General features: G+C 43.1%; 1 protein-coding gene across 1 annotated transcript in view; it reads right to left on the bottom strand.

Moving 5' to 3' along the window:
• The window catches only part of igf1ra (insulin-like growth factor 1a receptor), a 74,991-nt gene that overhangs the window by 17,428 nt on the left and 38,013 nt on the right, over window positions 1-19,550 (bottom strand). Inside the window, exons 3-10 of the mRNA XM_038706666.1 lie at window positions 6,236-6,536; window positions 5,112-5,248; window positions 4,505-4,649; window positions 3,547-3,755; window positions 3,309-3,435; window positions 2,390-2,625; window positions 2,102-2,269; window positions 1,603-1,810 (exon numbers count right to left, since the gene is read on the bottom strand). Coding sequence (XP_038562594.1) covers window positions 1,603-1,810; window positions 2,102-2,269; window positions 2,390-2,625; window positions 3,309-3,435; window positions 3,547-3,755; window positions 4,505-4,649; window positions 5,112-5,248; window positions 6,236-6,536 — 1,531 coding nt within the window. The remainder of the gene's footprint in view (window positions 1-1,602; window positions 1,811-2,101; window positions 2,270-2,389; window positions 2,626-3,308; window positions 3,436-3,546; window positions 3,756-4,504; window positions 4,650-5,111; window positions 5,249-6,235; window positions 6,537-19,550) is intronic.

A 19,550-nucleotide genomic window follows, 5' to 3' on the forward strand; every position in this document is an offset into this window, starting at 1 on the left:
AAAGCTGTGACCACACATTTAGTCTGTGACAAGTAGGGCACATTATTAGCGCTTGGCCTTAACTGCAGCAACACATACTGCACGCTCACATAGATGAAGCAAAGATCTCTGAAGGAAGAAGCTTTACAGTCCTTATCAATTCTTGTATTTAGCAACAGCAAGTTGATTACAGTAAATAAATGATCCAGTTAGCTCATGACAGGTTTTGGATCGTACCATTAGGTCTCCTAAACAGACACTGGCAGCCATCCTCTTTGTGTGGCCTCCCCACTCTCCTCCAGTAAATCAGTCTGCCTTCCTTACAGTACTTTCTGTTTGTCTTCTATCGCTGATGGGGCTCTTCCCTCGTTCATTTAAATTCCAGATGGATTCACTGTACATTTCCTGGCAGCTGTCTCGCTCCAGAAAAAAAAACAATCCCCCCCCAACAAAAAACGAGTCCCGGACAAAGACAGTGTGCAAGGGGAGGAGGAGAGTGGAGTGGCGGGTGGAGGGGGACAAAATAGAAAACACTTCCTCTTCTTTCTGTTTCTGTTTTCACCCGCCCTCTTTCCCCTCACCCTGGGTCTAAACCTTGAACTTTTGAAAAAACCTCCCCCATTTCCAAGGCCTTTGAGTGGTTTGTGATAATGCTGGCTCTGTTACAGTGAGTCTGTGTATACACAGGCTGAGCCCTCTGCTGCAGGCCCGGGACCTGCCATTCGCCTGTTTCCTAGACAGCTATACTATAACAAATCAACACAGCCAGAGCGGGGCAGATATGAGTTCAATTACAATAGAAAGCAATGTTTTTATTATTTGTCCTAAGACATATCGATCCAATACCACAAGAGCACTGTGAGGGGAAACCGTAACACCGTTTGAATGACTAAACTTTGGAGGCTCAGAGCCATCGTTTAAAGCGATGGATTTATAGGATACATGCTGAGTGTTCTTAGTGAGAGGCAACAAGTATATCAAAGGACTCCATATTTTTAAGTGATGGATGGATGTTGGAGATGTGAGTGTTATGGCACCAATTCACAAATGCATAGATTGTGTGTGACTGTCTATATGAGAATAAAAGAGTGTGGGAGAAGAACAGAGCAGGAGTCTTTGAAACAGTGAAACATCCTTTGCCATGAGCAAGTTAAATGATAACACAACACAGATGTCAGTCCCTATTGTGCAGAACAAAAAGCCTAAACAGCTATGAGTGTGCAGCCAAACTAGGCCCTTCAGACTCCTTAATCACATCTCTCTCCTGGGTTTGTTTGTGTTGCCTAAACTGCTGCCGGCTAGGTCCTAACATCCCCCCCGTGCCACTATTGCCACGGCAACAGAAAGCCACAAGAGCGCTAAGAAGGCTTTGGAACGCACTCAGCATGTCTCCTCATCCGCTCCGCCCGACCAAAAGGGCCAAGCCCAGCAGGCTGGCTCAGCCTCCGTCAGGTCCATCTACGCCCCCTTGCTCGGATCCTGTCAACTCCACAGAGGAGCCATTACACCCGGGCCGCCACCTCATTCCTCATTTTCACCCATCAGAGCAAGCACTGTAAACAGTTTAAGGAGATCCCTGTGAAGCTGATATTATATCTCCACTCCATCTGTGGCTTACTATACCTTGGCAGAAAGATGGCATTGTGAAGGAAGTTCTCGAAGCGTTTGAAAAAGACGCGGTCATCCTTCTCCCGGTCCTTCTCCTCGGGCGTCTTCTGGCAAGCACAGCATTGGTTCTTCTCTGCCCCTGCCAGGTCTGACTTGGTGGGCTTGGTGTTCTCTTCCATGTCTGTGAGACCTGTGGCTGGGATACGAATCGGGATCTTCAGCTCTACACAAAAGAGAAACAAAGAGAGTTTAGCAACAGGAAGCTTTCTGCATTACCAGAGCAACTGCTTAGAATATTTTTGATAAATTTCCTGCATAGAGTTGTGTTTCAATATTAAATCTTAAATCAAAAGGGTAAAAATTACACATTTCCCCCTATTTCCAGTCTTTATGCTAAGCTAAGCTAACTTGCTACAGGCTGTCGCTGCATTTTAAATGTACAGTGTATCAAACAACTCATCTGACTCTCAGATAATAAAAACATGATTACTGTTGTAAAATGAGTAATGCAGACCTTTGGAGCAGTAGTTATGTTGGTAGAGCTCCCTGTCCTCAGGCTGCTGCTGCCAGCGGACCAAGTAGTAGGTCAGGTTGCCGTTGGGAAAGACTGGAGGTAACCACTTCACCATCAGCTTGGTTGAGGAGTTTGCATATGCACGGGGTTCTTTGGGTATAGACGGCACTGCAACAGGGCCAAAGTCATAAAATGTTAGTTCAAATGTTCACCTAGCTACATAGATTAATAAATGTGAAGGTTGCATTACCATCACAAGTAATTTACCAACAGACTTATCAAACTTACGCGATGGGCGTGTGCGAATGTAAATTATATCACTCTTTGCCCCAGAAATGTGTTTGTCCTCCACTTGCAGGGTAATGGCCTTCACAAAAATAGCATACTGGGTCCAGGGCTTGAGGTGTTGAAGAATGATTTTTGGGTCAGTGTTTTTATCCTGAGGGAAATCCACATCCACCAAGTGCCAGCTGTTTGAGCCACAGCCATCCTGGCCATCAAACTCTGTGATGTTCTGGAAAGGGCTGGCAAAGACACAAAATATGGCTGTGCATTGACAAAAAAGGACTTAAAATTACATATTCACCATTTACAAAAAAAATGACATATACTCCTACCAAAACAGATTGTTGTGTAAAAGTAAAACACGTTCTAGGTCACGTTTGAACCTCGTTTTGCATATTTAAACCTATTATTTACATTTACCATTTTCCAAAGCCTACCATGCAATATTTGATTGGTGACCTACCTTCAAGACAGCCATTTGTTTCCTTTTGTAACAGTTCTATTAGAAAATCTGACTGGTAATCAAACCCATGTCTCAAACAATAAGCTGACGTGAACATTGTGAATATGATGTTGTAAATTTGGTTTTGTTTTGCATTAGAAGAATTCTTCTATTGGTCCTCTCAAAAAGTGCCTCAAAGGCAAGAAATCAAACATTTTCTTTGTTGGCAGTAATGTGAAGTTCACACAGTATTGATTGGGGTAAGATATGCAAAACCAAACATATATGTGCATCTAAGATTTAGTTTTTTCATTGAAAGAGCTGAGATTTTGAGTGGAATTCTGTGTCTTTGTAACATTAAGTTCTGACTTTCAAGAAACGTGAGAAAAAAACCTTCATCGATACCAACTCTGCCTTAGTGAAGAGTTAATTTTATAATATGATAGTGTGTTTTGAGAATAATGAGTTGTTTGTACTTACGACTCCTTGTAGTAGACTATGAAGCTGATAAGGTCTCCGTAGTCCAGCGGCCGGTAGCGCTCCCATGCCAGCCTGATCGTATGACTTGTTGTGATGTTAGACTTGAACTTCAAGATATGACTTTCACCTGTTGTGACAGAGCAGGACCCTCAGTGAGACATACATGCCAAATTAAAAGAACTTTCCTGAAAAGAAAGATTACTTGCAACAAAAATGTAGATAATGTGAATATACTCACAGCTGGCTCTTTCACCATTGTTACGGAAGTCATCCTGCTCCAGCTTCCCATTTCTGCCCGTTTTTTCCCACATCTTGTGGATCTCGGACATGCAGAGTTTGGGGTTCAGACGGAAGAAGAGACGTCCAGCCCGAATAGTCAGGTTGTGCTGACTCCAGTCCCACAGATACTGCAGGTGCTGGTTGTTGATGGCGGAGAACGAATACATGCTGACAATGGAAGGAGATCAAGAGGAGGTTACAAACAAAAAATAGTTTTTTTCCATTATACATGTCTCATGGAAGCTGGAGTTGTCAGAAATGTGGTTAAAACAGCTTTTTTGCCACCTGGTGGCAGCAATAAGCAGTAATAGAGGTGGGAGTCAAATGAGTTCAGGTTTGACAATGAGCATGGGTTTATACAGACTAGAGGAGGACATGAAACAGTAAACGTGTCCTGCAAACACTCTGAGATCCAGCAGTCCAAGCAACGCAGCAGAACACCTTCAGAGCAAAGGGAATGTCTGCCACCCTTAAGAGCATTCCTCTGAGTGAAACTTTACCCTTGGAGAAACGACAACAAGAGGGGCGACAGGATTTCCCATGACCCCCCTGGTCATTACCAAAAAAAACTTTCCCTCATATCTAAGACTCCCGCTGATATATCACAGTAAAGGCAGATAGACCTGAGACTTTCCATTTAGCTTTGTAGCCACACTCACTTATCTGGACTGTCTGCATGAATTTGTGAGTCATTTTTAAATTAATAACTGGAAACAGAGTCACTAGACACTGTTGTATGTAGATTTACATTAATGTACACATCCACCACCCAGGGAAGACACTCCTTCAACAAGAAGTCACTCTGATGATATGTTGCGGTTTGATCATATCCTCTAATTCCTTCGGTCACCGCACACAAGCATGCGCACATTCACAGACAAAAAAAAGTGCAGACCGACGGAGCAGATAAGACATACTTGTCGATGAGCTCCTGCCCATTGATGTAACGCAGGCTCTTGAGGAAGGACAGCGAGCCAAGTGCGTGGGAGTGTCGAATCTTCACATAGCCCGTCACTGTCTGGATCAATCCCATGAAGTTCTCCAACTCAGACGCTATGTTATCTGAGGACAGGGGATAAACACACACAGACAGAAATATAAATCAGCATATGAAAGCCACATTATATAATCCACAGGGACCTCTACTGCTTCACCCTGACCAGCTCTTAATGCAAATGTCCCACTGAGCACTAAATTGTAGAAGCTTTTTTCATATGTGGAGATTAGCTTGTGAGCCACCCTGTCAACTGAGCAAATAAACAGCATTATAGCATAATGTGATAAGTGGGTTAGAGTGCAGGAAGCAGATGTAACGTTGATTTTGTGCATCCCAGCAGCTTAGACCACAAGGCTCTTCTACTTTATCTGTCTAAGTAATCACAACATTTGCTGGGCAGTCAAGTGCAAGATAGTGTAGTAAAGTTAGTATACTGTAGTGTAGTATGGTCTATTAAGCTAAGTCACACAGCAAAATTATGTATATGTAGTATTAAAAGCACTGTGCTTCTGCGTAGCTCCACTCACTTCCACGGCGGATGTTGATGTCCAGATTGCCTTCGATGACGGTGCAGTCCTTCAGGGTCTGAGCAGCATCCACAGAGTCGATGACAGGGGATAAGCAGGGCTTATCGCACGGTCCATCGCAGGCCTTGCATAACATACTGTATACAGCAGAAGCAGAGGGAAGGAGTGAATGAGAAAAAAAAGAGACATGGGGGAAAATTGTCAACTGTCAAAGTATGAGCAAAATCTTATGTGACCTTTTCAACCTCGCCCTGAAATCATTTGTCCACTCCCTAGCACCCAAGCATTCCAAAGGATTCAGGCAACTAAATTCACTGCATCACACGAGGTCACCTCTCACGCGGAGAGTTGAATCTTTAATGGACTCTGTTTCGTGAGAGAGTGACTCACTGTATTGACCTCAGAGACAAAACAGCAGCGATATGGCCAAGCAGCAGAGGGTCAGCGTGGAAAGCTTGGGAAATGACGAGACAAAACAGGGAGGAAAGTTGCATACAAAGAAGTTTTCCCATTCTAGGTTAATATCAAACAAAGGAAATGTCAAGTGGACATTTCAGCTGAGTCTCTTCTTAAAACCGTTAAGTATTATTCTGAACAATCAGCCAATGGTCAGTGTTAAAAACAAGGCACTATATTGAGCACCTTTCACTCTCTCTAAACAGTCTGGGAAGTCTAACTTGAATCGTTAATAGTCCAACGTGCTCTTAACCTCTAGCACTTCCTTGCTTTGAGACCACCTACTTTAAGAAAGAGACCAGGTCAGGTGATGTTCAGCTCAAGGATATTTTATGCAAATCAATTCATTTTGCAGAAGTACACAGTGACCACAAGTGGCTTAAGTGTCTGCAAATACCAAAGAGAAACCACACTGCTATTCACAGAATTTAGCCAAGAAATAATACTAGCACCTCTGGCTCTGGCTCTGAATGAGGTTACGATCCTTAACAAATTCGAGTACAGAACATTAAAGAAGAATACTTAAGCCTTGAGAAATCTTAATTTAGACATAATTTAACATCATTAGTTTAAGGAGCTCTTTCTAATATTTTGTACATTCAGTGTCACCTGGCATGGCATTGCCACAACATCAGGAGCTAAAATAGAAGTGAAGTGTCCGTCTTTACCGATTAGTCTCATTGCGTGTGAAGCCAGAGGGGCAGTCGGGCATACATTCTCCCCCGTGGATGACAAAGTGAGTGTCACCGGGCAGGTGCACTTGAGAGCACAGGTCCATGTTGATGCAGCGCCAGCCCTCAAACTTGTAAGTGCCTGGGGGACAGTCTGGCACACAGCGATCTTCGTGGTTGTAGTGGAGGCAGGCATAGCAGGCCATGTCGTTGTTGGGTTCAGAACAGCTGCCCAGGCACTGGCTGTGGCAACACTCCCCCATGTCTGTGCAGGCAAGCTTGCAGTGTTCTGGGCAAACTGGAGGAGACAGAGAAAGATGGGGAAGAGTCAGTTCCGGGTGGGTGTTAACAGTCTGCACTGCTGGATACCATTACAACAAAATGAAGGATGATAAAGGTTAAAAGATGCAAAACTAATGCGTATAAAGCACGGATTGGGATTTAAATGTTATTATCTGCTTGGTAGCAGACCAGAAAGCAAATAAATAGATTAAAGGTGTGTTGTCCAAATGTGTGTTTGTGTGAAGAGAAGAAGTGAAAAGGCCAGCAGGGCCACAGAGCTGAAAAGCAACGTCACAGAGGAACTGGAGTGCCAGCAGAGTTAAAAATCTGTTCCCGTTGTTCAGAGCTGGCCTCACTTAGTGTGACCACCTTTAGTATCATCTATTCTTTAAAAAATAAATTCCAGGTAGTATATTTACACAAATCTGCAACCAAGTTTACCAGTGGATTGTTTAGACAAAAAAATATTCTTCTCTAACAGAAGAAAAGACAATTGAAGCTCAAACAGAACGTTCACTCCCATAACTGCAGCTTCTAAGAACTAGTGAACGTCCTTCAAGGCTGTGAGAGAAAAAAAAAACAAATACTGAACAATTGTGTGTTTCAAATTAAGCTTGAGCAACAAGAATAATAGGAGCTCCTTGCTGTTCACTGAGCATCACAGAGAAACCAAAACCCATAAAAATATGTTATCAATAACACATAGCATTTTCCCCGTTCCTTGGGACAGACACATTGTACATTTGATCGATTGTGTATCTGGACTGCCAGACATATCTAACAGAGCGTATAAAATTACCATTAAATTATCAAACTTCAACTCCAGAGAATAAAATACAAATACTAAAAAACTTTGACACAGAAAAGACAAAAGTTATCAGGAAGCAATCATTCAGGTAACAAGACCCAAGGAATGAGATCAGTGCTTGATTGTAGATTAAGCAACAACTTCCAATAATCTCAGGCTTCATTCTAAAATTAACAGTGACAGCTGAAAATGGCGAATGGAAGGCGTCTGTTTTTAATGTTGAAAAGCATTTTTACTGTAGCCTATTAATAGAGGAACACTTCTGGAAAAGCAGATGTAAAGGGAAGAAAGCAGATGATTCCCACTGCGAACTAATCTTGACACACTGCAGGCAGGGGTGTCCTAGTTTCAGATGAGTCCACTGCATAGAAAAAGCACCTGGAGTGTGTGGACCTGTGTGAATGATTGTGAAAAGCGTGGTGATGGAAGTGTTTTCTGTTAATGATTGTTCCCTGTTTAAGGAGTCTCTGTCAGGATAAAGAGCAGCTCTGGGAAAGGCAGAGTCGAGGTTTATGAAATCAGAATTTGTTTTTAAAAAACTGACTTTTATTTTATTTATTTATTTTTTTTACATATTGGAAATTATGCAGGCAGCAAAGCCCTGCCCACAACACCCTTGTGTTGTTTGTGTCTTGGCCTTAAGTGTTTACTATTTATTGTTATGCTCTTTGTTATTGCTGCAAAACAATTTTCCCCCAGGGACAATAAAGCTGAAACTGAACTACACTGAAACTGAACTGAAATAAGAGGAACAGCACTCTTGGTTCCTTAGCAACCGCCTCCTGGTGCAAAGCCATAGCTGGAAGGAAATGTGCACGTGCACACACACACACACACACACAAACAAAATCATACACGCTCAGACAAAAGTAAACTAAAACATACATTTCACCACTCTCTTTCATGCGTGTTATTGTATTTGGCAAGACACTGACACTACACATATTGCTTCATTGTTATCAGTGTCATTATTTTAGCCATTCATAATAAATACTTCTATAGGGGCACAGAATGAGAGTGTGTGTGTGTGTGTGTGATATGTGTGCACATGCATGTTGGTATGCGAATATTTGTGTGCGCCAGAGAGAAAGAGGAAAACGAGCTCTGCTTGTTTATTTGCTTTTAAATCAAACGCGGGTGTCGGAGCATCAGTGGTTCGCTTTGAGAATCAGTGGAGAAAATGAAGCCGGCTGCTGAGCTAATCTCTAGATGAATATTTCATGTTGCTTTACAAAACATCTGTGTAGGTTAAGAACGTGACGGTGCACTACAGCAATGCTGCAGAGCAAACACACACACACACACACACTCTCCACAGTGCCAACTCCAGTTTCGTTTCACAAGGGAAGGGGAATGATCATTCCCACTCCTGACAGTTTCTCAAATACTTGCCATTCTTTCTCACATTCAGTCAAATCTAATAGTGCAGAAGGTGAAAAGGTCTGTCTGGAAAAGTCCTTCAGCATTCTTTGACAAAAGAAAAACCCAAACACCTATAGCTATTTCCTCCCAAAAAAGAACATCTAATCTCATTCAGCAGCCCTGACACAAAACCGTTTATTGTTCAATACATTGCAGTACATCAGGAACTTCCAATTATTGTCTCCAAATATAACAGACCCTGAAATTACTCAGCAGTTACTGCGTGTAAGTTTATTGTCATGATGGAATGTGTAAACGTATAGTATTTAGCAATATGGCCTTTCCTGTGCTACATATAGCTTCACACTACATAAATGTGTCTTGCCACACCAGGAGTTGACTGGCTCTGTGCTACTTCATAAATAGTGTATCTAACTATTTTGGATGTGATCCAAAACAAATGGCAAAGATCTTTTTTTAAAACTACAACATCACATGCCTACACACGGGTTCTCACATGACAGCTGGGATTTGATTGGAAATATGATGCTGACATTAGTGTGTTTAAAGCCAGCAGATCAGTTTTGCACATTTGCAGAGTGTGTATGTGGTGGTGGGGGGGCGATGAAGCATCAGCGATGCTTCATTTTCTTGGAATCCTACCAAAAGGGGGCAGCCAAGGCAAACTCTAATGTGCCTTACTGGAGGAGGTCCCTTCCTTCTGCATCATTTTAACAGATTCCTCAATGACGAGAAATTCCAAACATGCATACCATTCGCCAGAAGAAAGCGCAGGGAGGGGGAGTTGCTGCCTTAAATCCATATAAGTCAACCCGGTTTCACTGTGTGACCAAACAACCCGTGGTATCAAGGATACAAACCTCTATTTATAGAAGCTCCTAATGCGGCCCTATTTCCACACTGCTGCTCTCTACACATTGCTATGCAGGGCATTGTGGGTTTCCACTACTTCAAAGGAAAGGAACTACCTAACAAGGGACTCCTCTTAAGATAAGGTGTCACCGACCTTGTAGTCCCCTGAGTGGATGTTTAATACGAGTGGGAATAAATTAGGAGCATCAATGGGTTGGCATTTGACCCTAGTACTTACTGTATTACATTAAGCAAATGTGAAAGACTAGATAGCAGAGAACAAACTATAGAAACAAAAACTTTGACAATGATCTGATTCTGCAGAGTTAAATAAGTCGGACTGCTGTGAGTGGGGGTAGGTAGGTTTATGATGTTGTTCCTCTCATACAGTAGTTACACAACGCCCCTCCCTTCTGCTCTTTGCCTGAGCAAACACAGTCAGGTCAGACACCATAGCTAAGCACCAGCCTGCCCCTGTTGTCCACCACAGCACTGCGACACGTGAAGTGGCCGGGTCCGTTTCATCAACAGTAAACTAGACAACAGTCAGCACTGAGGAGTCTCCTTCTGTGCCGCTGGTGCATGCCTACAACTGCAATTAAATACAGCAGCAGGGGGGAGAAGAGGCATCACTAATAGGCAGAGACAGACAAGTGTTGTGCACTGTTTGTTTTTTGTTTTAAAAGGTATCCTCCAGTCGCGCGACTATGTGAAGAATCTGCAGAATGTTTCAGGCCGCAAAGGATTCAACCAGGAGAATGTTAATCCCTTGTTCCGCTGTAACAACACAATAACAACTTCAGGAATTGCTACAGAAACCTGAGAAGAGGAGGCTATTTTAGCAACAAACATGATCATGAAGGTGTAATGTGAAATGAGAAAAGAAGAACACATAGCTGAAAATAAAAAACAACACGCAAGGATGTAATTATCAGTTTCAACTCCCCCCCCCAAAAAAATTATTTTAGCCTGCAGCAGAGTAAAAGAGGCAGCCTGCATCAAATGTATTCCTCTGTGAGACTGGTCTTGCCTTCTTAAAGCCCAGCATGCAAGGGGGGGTTCAGGGTCATGTGACCCAGAGCCCTTCAAACATGGCTTACCCCTCCCCTTTCCCCACAGTCTCTATCGACAAAAAAGCAGCATCAATCCGATAACAAGACGGTAAAATTTCAACACCATCTGCCTGCAGAAGGATCTGTGTGTACTGTATATTGTATATATTTGCATCCACGCGCATGTGTGTATGTTGGATTCTCAAACAAATGCATTACATTATTGAATAAGAACGCCGGTACTCGAGAAGAAGAGGATTGCAGTGCAGCAATGCTCCTCATCTGAATGCGAGTCATGCCCCATTAGAGAGCACGCTGTGTAAGTACTACACTGTTTACATTGGGAGGCTGGTGACACGTTTACTGCCAGCAGGCCACTGCCACCTCTGAAGATCGAAGTATGGTGTGAAAATATAAGGAATTTGGTAAATGGATATAATTTTCATATGTGTCTGTCATAGTCAAACATAAAAATGAAAGATTAAATATTTCATTTTTTATAACACATCAAAGAGCATTATGTTTTCCCTGTGTCACTGAAGATACATAGGAAGTGTGACAGACAGTTGGGAAATCATTCATTATTCACAGTAGGGCTCGAGGGGAGGGACGGCAGGGAGGAGGGTGCCGGGAAAGAGGAAGGTGGGGGTTAAACTGGGAGCTATCTGCTCGACCAATAGCAGGTGGGCAGGGGAGGTTCTAATCCTGATGACTGACATGTTATTGAGTTTGGAGCAGAGATGGTAAACAAGTCCTCTCTTGAGCAGGCATTGGGAGGGGGAGTCGTAACCATAGTGATTAAGCATGGCTTTTCCACAGATTCGGAGAAACCATCAGTTATGGGAAAACCTGAACAGAAGTAGCTTACTCAACAACAAGCCTTAGTGACATTATGCATGTAAACAGTGCTGACCCTTAACTGGAACATCAGCTTGAAAACAAAACATGACTCGGCTATACAGAAGCTAGGAGGAATTTCAAATTAAAGTACATTCTTCAGGAAGCAATACATTTCAACGGAGTGTGATTTTAAAAGCAGTTTGGTTAAAGGCTAGAGTACAAAGTTATATAAGATAAAATTGTGCATTTTTAAATTTTTTAATGATACAGCATGATGTGCGATGATAACTGCATTATTTTGAAGGAGAGTAAGTTACTGAACTAGCTACACCTTAAGTGTCATTCACACTGATGGACCAAATGTATCTCTACATCAAGTCCATTTTTCAAAGTATTCACTCTACTGCACACTACAGTAATCCACTGCACTGTAACCCACTCAGTCAGGGGCGGCGAGCTAAGGTTAGCAGTAGCAGACAGTTAGGTAGCTGAACAGGAGTACAGTAGCAGACGGCAGGCCTGTCAGGGGCTTCAGCAGCCCAGATCACAGGACCACCCCCCCCCCAACTACCCCAACTCCCTCAACTCCCTGAGCTCCATCAGGCCACATCCTCATCCGGCAACCCGATCCTCCCCGGGAGCCCCCAGTGGATCACTCCAGACACTTGTTTAAACCACATCAGCCCAGACGGCCAGAGAGAGGATGCTTCCTCCACTCACAGCCAAAGGCAAACCGCATCAGAGATTCCAGTGCTGTCTTACTGCTCCAGCAATAGAGTTTCAAGTGCCGGGACAGACTGATCTCATCTAAAGTGGTGCTTTTCACCTTTTCAGACAGAGTGTGCATGTTCGGCAAGATCGACCGGTCTGCTGATAGGGTTTTTTTTTTTCCTGAAGGGGAATACTGCGTCATGTTGTGATTTTCTCATGCAGACAGCTGGCTCAGGAAAGCTTGGCTAAATCTCTGTTCAGTCCTGCGCACAAAGGTGTGTGTGAGCCCATTCCTCCCTGTCCCAGTGTTTCTGGGTCTCTTCCACTCCCATGCCCACTAAAGACCAGCAATGTGTTTTTCACACAACTATGTGCTGGTCTGTGTGTTCAGGCATGCGTGGCATTTCCCCTCACTCACATTCAGTCACAACAACACACTAGCACACACACACACACACACACACACACACACACCACTCTGCAGCTGCTGCTGCTGCTGTTGTTGCTGTTTTGTTGATTGCACTAAAAGGACACAGGTATGCACCACCGTCACATGTGAAAACACTTAGAGGATGGTCTGAAAAGCTGTTAAAGACATGTTAAAACAGTGGAAAAAGTGAGTAAGGAGATCTATTTTAATACTATTTACCAAAACAGTGACAAATACAACGTACATGAATATTCAGATATTATTTGGTATGATTTTTTGCAAGTAATTATTAAGTACAAGCTATAATAAGGCCATATTCTGGTTAATAGAAACAAATATGATACACTAATATTAACTAGGCTACTGAGGTATCTAAACATCAAGTCTTCCTTGTAATTCTTGAGGCAATGCACGAATAGCTGAACGGACTGGTTAACTGTTTGATTAGATGATTGACAGAAACTTAATCAGCAACTTTTCTAGTATTGTTCTACTGTTGTGTCACTTTTCAGGCAAAATATTGTCAAATATTTGCTTGTTCCAAATTCACAAATTTGAGAATTTGATGTTTTTCTTTGTCATATATCATAGTAGAATAAATATCTTTGGATTTTGGATTGTTGGTCAGATAAAACAAGCAATTTAAAGCTTTCCTTGGTCTCTGAGAAATTGTAATGGCATTTTTCACTATTTTCTGAAATTTCATAGACAAACCAGTTATTCAGTTAATCAAGAAAATAATCTGCCAAAGGCTGAATATCATTTTGTTGCTCTAAATTCATGTATAGATAGATACATAAAAACGTTTAGCAGGAAGGTTCATAACAGAGTGCAAACACACTGACGTCCCTTTAAAAAAAGAGCTGCTTCACAGGGAATCCAAATGTCCTTGCGTAGAACTGATCAGTGGGGTCAAATTCCATAACTAAGTGTGGGCCCAAGTTGAACTTCTGAATCCCTGTAGGCCAGACTTCTATTAGGCTCAAAGTCTCAGAGTCCCAGTTCATCCCTCAACAAAAGCACCCCGGAGTCACATTTGTAGCATAAAGACGGGCCTCTGCGGCAACCTTCCTCATTACATGAGACAACTCCGCAACTTACTCTGACGACTCACTCATAGTGGCTGTCATGACATGGAGTTTTTAAAAAACGAGCCCACTAAGCTATCATACTAATTTATGGCACAGATTCAATTTAGCTCCACTTTGAACGGCTTATCTAAATCAAGTATTATTACACAGATGCCTGCACTGTGGCTCTTATTACTCAATGAACGGCAAGTAGGTGCATCACCTGCTGCGTTTCTGTTGCTGATTTGATAATTTCATGAGATAAAAAAGATAAGTGTGACAGTCAGTCTATTTAGCAGGCGGAAATAATAATCCTAGCAGTTAAATGTTTTTTGTTGTTTTCACCCCTGTGGTTAAGCTCAATGATGACATTCACAGAAATCAACATGTCAGTGGCAAGCACCGAAGGTAACAGGCTGCACAGCTAAGTAAGTCGTAAGATAGTCATTAGTATGGGAAAAGCAACTTCGGGGAGAACTCAGGCAATGTTTGGGGGTTTTTTCTTCCACAGATTCTGAGGTGTTTCCTCGCACTAAAGTGGCTTCTAAAAATACTTGACTTCCCAGATCTGCTTCATTAAATACAGTGTGTTTCCTGGCAGTGCTATGCTGGCTGCCTAGCAAGCTGTGTTGGCTGACTGTTTTGCTAGCTGGGTTACTAGTTGGGGTTAGTGAGAGCGTGTCAAGCCCTCACATGGCCCTACACATTGGACTCTAATTCCTCTTGTGAATGTAGTGGAGACACCCATGAAGACAAACACTTAAGACAAATTATTGGTTACTTGTATAAATTGTGCATAGTATCCATCAAACGCAAGCTTTACTATGCATCACTGGAGGGAAACGTAACAAACTGTACACATAAAATTAACAATTTACTGCATTTGGATTCAGAGCGGGGATGTTTACAGGCACAGTCTAACACCTGGCTGTGTACCTACCTGTCCCCAGACAGGCAGCTACCCAGAGAGAACCTCCAGCCATATGGACCAATGTTGATTCTCAACACATCCAAACTGACTCCACTCCAATGAACACCTTAGGTTTTTTTTTTTTTTTTTTTTTAAATGTGACTCTTTAATTACAGTACCTGTGAAATGTTGCAAGCAACCATGTGCGGTGCTTTGTGTAACATTTTTACTCTTTACCCAAACTTGGTTCAGCCTATCATGATCAGAGCCTCGGAATAGTAGAGGTTCTGTTGCCAAGGCCTATTTCTGTAGATGACCATCTGCAGCTTTGCGGCACACGGTGCCTAGACTTCGTCCTGGCACGCCGTCCGGCATACATTCTCCCTGCTGGCACGACATCTGGATTCAAGATGACACATCTTTATTTCACATTGACTTCAAGGAGGCCCTAATTCTGATTAAGCATAGCAGCATTTGCCATGAGCTAAGAGCTGATGGGTTAAGTTTGTGTTCATTGTGAGCATTCAAACCAGGTTAAGATGGAGTGCAAACATTGACACGGCCATTAATTGATTACTGTGCTGATAGCCAGTGGACTGTAAATCCTGAAATTATGTCTCAGTTTGGTTACTATTTATATGTGTGCGTAAGGGTTGGTGTTGGTGTTGTATGTGTGTGTGTATGAGGGTCATATTTAGGCCCATGTAACTAAACTCGATATTCTAAACATAGCTTACATTGCAGTCTCTGTTTGTATGTCTGACTGCAGTTTCCTTGTCTTTCAGATGACAGTGGCTGTTTGCTGGCACACATAGGCAGACTGCGGTGAAATGCCGTAGCTCAGCCCATTCCTCCAGTGCATCTCCCTCTTCTCTTTGGGATGTACGCCTCAGTGTCTGCCACCTCTGTGGAGGCTGACGCTCTGTACAGTCCTATTAGCCTCTTCAAATACGACATCTGGATTTAGGGTTTCCTTTTTCCTTCACTTAATTTCATTTTCACAGCGAGTTTCTTGAGGGTACACACAGTATCCTTTTTGTGAGGGTGCACTCGTTCTTTAAAAAGGACAAGCTGCGGGTTCAACAGGGACAGTTGTGCCCAGAGTTAACATCTGCTACGACGGGACACTGAGACTATTCTCTCCAACTGGAGAGCCTGCACTAAGACTTTAGGCTAGTCCTTTCAAGTGTATCGGTCTGATAACATACCACAGTCCCAGACGGTATCACAGTAAAACCGTTTTGTACTGATCCAGTACCTGTCGTATACAAAGCTTCATTTCACATGAAAGAGGCCTGTCAGGGGTTTTCCTTCTCCTTATAAATACACAAACCTGGTCCTTGTTTTGCCAATTTCCTATCTACTCAGGGAGTTAAGAGCTTACAGCTTGCAGGTACTCCATGGACAGCTGAACAACAAAGAAGAATAAAGGCACTTACTGCTGACTTTGTGTCATGTTTGCACATGATAAGGCCAACAAGGGCCAATGATGGGAAATGTTTGCCAGCATTAAACAAAGCTCTGGTTATCACTTGATCCTTTTATGTCAAAGAGTGTGTCTGAATACCGAAGGTAGGGGCTATATTACTCTAACCATCTCCTTTATTCCATGTGGTTGAAGGTCGCAATCTAACAGCCGGTGTGGGTTATCATGTAAATGTAAAGGCACCAATTACAATAAAAAGCCATAACAATGCAATGAACAGTGACTTCATAAAGGCATGGCCTCATTAGTAATTGTGTAACAACAGCACCAAATAGTGCTGTTGCACAAAGCCTGCGCAGTGGAGTGTAAAAATCGTCACTGTTCACAAGCCTCTGACCAAATTGAGCGTTACATCACCTTCAGTAAGTTTCACTTACATGCTCAGCACAGACACAGCTCCTCAGTTTCAACCTAAGTTTCTGTGTTAATCCTTGGTCTCCCATTCACATCTGGTGTCAAACACAAGCAGTACAGTTGTGATACAGAGAGCGTGAAAACCATAGGAGTGACAGACTGCAGTCCCCTATCTAATTTTTACCATACTGAACTTACAGACAGGATGGCATATCAGCTACAGAATCAACTACAGCTGTGCTCAAGAGTATGGGAGTACAGGAGTAAGGGGTAATGAGAAAAGGACAAAAGGTCAGAGGCTGGAGGGCAAAGGCCAGAGATGGGGCAGACTATGGATAACGTCATGCCTGGCCTTACTGTACCAACAGCAGAAAAGGGCAGCCGATCTGGATGGAGCAGGACAGCTGACGGGCCTTAAACAGTCCCCAGCCCACACTTCCTATTGGCTGCCAGTGACATCATGGTTCTATCCCCATTTTTCACCTCCTCTTTTAGGTGGGCGGAGAGTTCAGTTCTTCCTCCTCCTCCTCTCTTTCTCTCCACTCAACCAGGCCATTTCTCTTCTCTCTCTCCCCTCTCTCCCTCTCTCTCTCCATCACACACACAAACACTCAGCCTCATTTGCCCCTTTTAGGGACCTCAGGAGCTTACATGGCCACTCTTGTTCAGCAGAAGGGAAGAGAGCGGGAAGGAAGGAGCAAGAAAACACAAGAACGAAAGAATTACTAGACAGCCTTGCGCTCTCACACACAAATATAAATATTACACTTTTTTTTCAGGCTCTGAGACTCAAGCAAACCTTTCTTAATCAAAACATGTCAAGTGAGTTTTGGTTGGTGCATCATGCTTTATACTATGTTATTGTGAAAGACTAGGTTTGACATTTTCATTAGCAGACAGCTCACTAAATTACCAGCTGGGCTATGCTGTGATATGTCTCCAGTAATGAAACAAAAAGGATGTCACGGGAGATACAGAGAGAGTAAGAGACCTTAGCAAGAGGCGCATTGAGAAATAATGGCTTAATATATAAAAGATGTGCTGGAAGAAAAAGTGAAATCAGACCATCTATTTATCCAGTGTTTTAAAACAGACACGTCGCAGAGGGACGAGGCTGTTTGGGGAGGTCTTAATCACAGGGATCGATCCCCGTGCCAGACAGGTGTTCCACGTCTGATGAGGGTGGAGTTTGAAGGATGGAGGGAAGGTGACAAAAGTGTGTGTATGTTAGCCAGTGAACAGACGTTCCCTTGCCCTGTCACAATCAGATTCAGTTTTTAGTCCAGGATCACATCCCTCCATCAGAGATTAGTTCTTAGTCAGATTAGGGAGCAGAGTGCATGTAGGAGAGGTGAATGTCATCACAGCTCCGCGGGGGGAATGAAGGGGGCTTCAGGGGGGAGTATGGATGGGGGCAGAGGGGTTTGCTGGCACCGAGGCAGATGGAGAAGGATCTGCTCTGCTCTGCTCGGACTCCACAAAGACTAGACATTAAATCACCTTCAGCCCAGGCCAGTATGACAGAGCTCAATAGCTCTAAACTCGCTCCCATCTAGCTTGTTTTGAAGATAATCCAAAATGTTGCAGCCTCATAACTGAAAAACTCCACAGGTGCGAACATACAGTAAATTAAAGCACTGAAAGGATGACACAGAGGGCAGAGAGGACAGATGCCAGCAGAGAGGCAGGGAAATGGGCAGAGAGAACAAGCTGGCCTCCAATTGCAGGAAGTGCTAAGCCCCCACCGTGTCAACATAAGACTTCAAGAAATGATTGAAACAAAATACCCACGCTTTCTCCCCCAAACAAACAATGGCCTCCATTGTGAAATGCCGTGGCACGCTCACAGTCAGGGGAGTCATAAAGGCACAGTTTGAAAACAGTGGGCCATTTTCCCCCTCCTCTCTTTATCTCCCTCTCAAGGCCACAGACAACTTTCTCCTTCAGTTGGGACATAGACAGGGGGGCACACAACACTGCCGCCCACTTGGGAGCCCCCTGCTCAGAAAAATATGCTTTTGTCTTCTTGTCGTTACAGACCTCACACCACTTAACGGACCAGGCTGCAGCACTATCAGAGCACCAACAGGGGGCCTAAGCCATGGGCAAAAGGCATGCTGCACTGCAGACATGTTACACACATCCACTGAGAACATAAACACAAGCCTGCCCTGTTATGGATACATTTAGTACAATACACATAAATTGGCAGTAGAGTATTTTCTGGATACAAAGATTCTTCTTCTATTTGTTCAACAAGTCGTGCACACACAAAACACGCATAAACTGCAGCATGTGTATCACAAAGTACTACAAACAATTCTGATCTTTTTCTCATAAAAATATTTCCCTCATTCGCTTATTATCATTTCTCCAGCTCATGTTCAGTCAGCCCGAGGGTTTCCCCAAACAGATCACTTTACATCAGTTTTATGTCATTCTTAAGAGATCACTTTGTTCCTCTGACATATGTGTGGGAACCTGCTGAAAAACAACACAGCACCACCTGCACACACGACATGCATAGGAAGCACAGACTATATTTATTTGAGAACTACTGTATCCCTGTTGGTAATTTGTTGCAGTTATTTCATAAATGTCTTGTTACCTATTATTGGTCTGAAAGCCGCCAAATTGCACATAAACTGTAAACTGTAACAAATAGAAGGCCTGAGGCTATATTTACTGTTCCACGGTAGCACTGCTGCAGCTCTGGAACTGTTTCAGAAAAAAACACATGCCTAAAAACAAGGGATACTTGTGATTCTAGTATTTAACTGCACCAAAAACAATGCAGATAATGATAGAAAGACCCCTTTGTAACATTTAAATTCTTAATATATTATCTTAACTAAGTGACATGAACTGGTGTTAAATATTGACTGTGCCTGATGTGTTCCGAGTTACACATTATCTAGTCCTTACTTTTGAACAATGAGACCGTGACAAGCGGCCAGACTGAGGAGAGGATCCACACCTGCTAGATCAATGATTTCCTCCAGAATGCACTTAGACAAACATGAATGTGCACACTCACATACTTTCGAACAGCCGGTGCTGGGCCGGCTGGCTACAGACAGCCAGGGGACAGATAGCTGGCTGAGAGTGGGAATGGGAGCACGCTGCTCAATCAA

This window comes from Micropterus salmoides, unplaced genomic scaffold (assembly GCF_014851395.1).
Source record: "Micropterus salmoides isolate LMB-PRFRI ecotype aquatic unplaced genomic scaffold, ASM1485139v1 Ms_hic_scaffold_8, whole genome shotgun sequence".
Taxonomy (NCBI): Eukaryota; Metazoa; Chordata; class Actinopteri; order Centrarchiformes; family Centrarchidae; genus Micropterus; species Micropterus salmoides.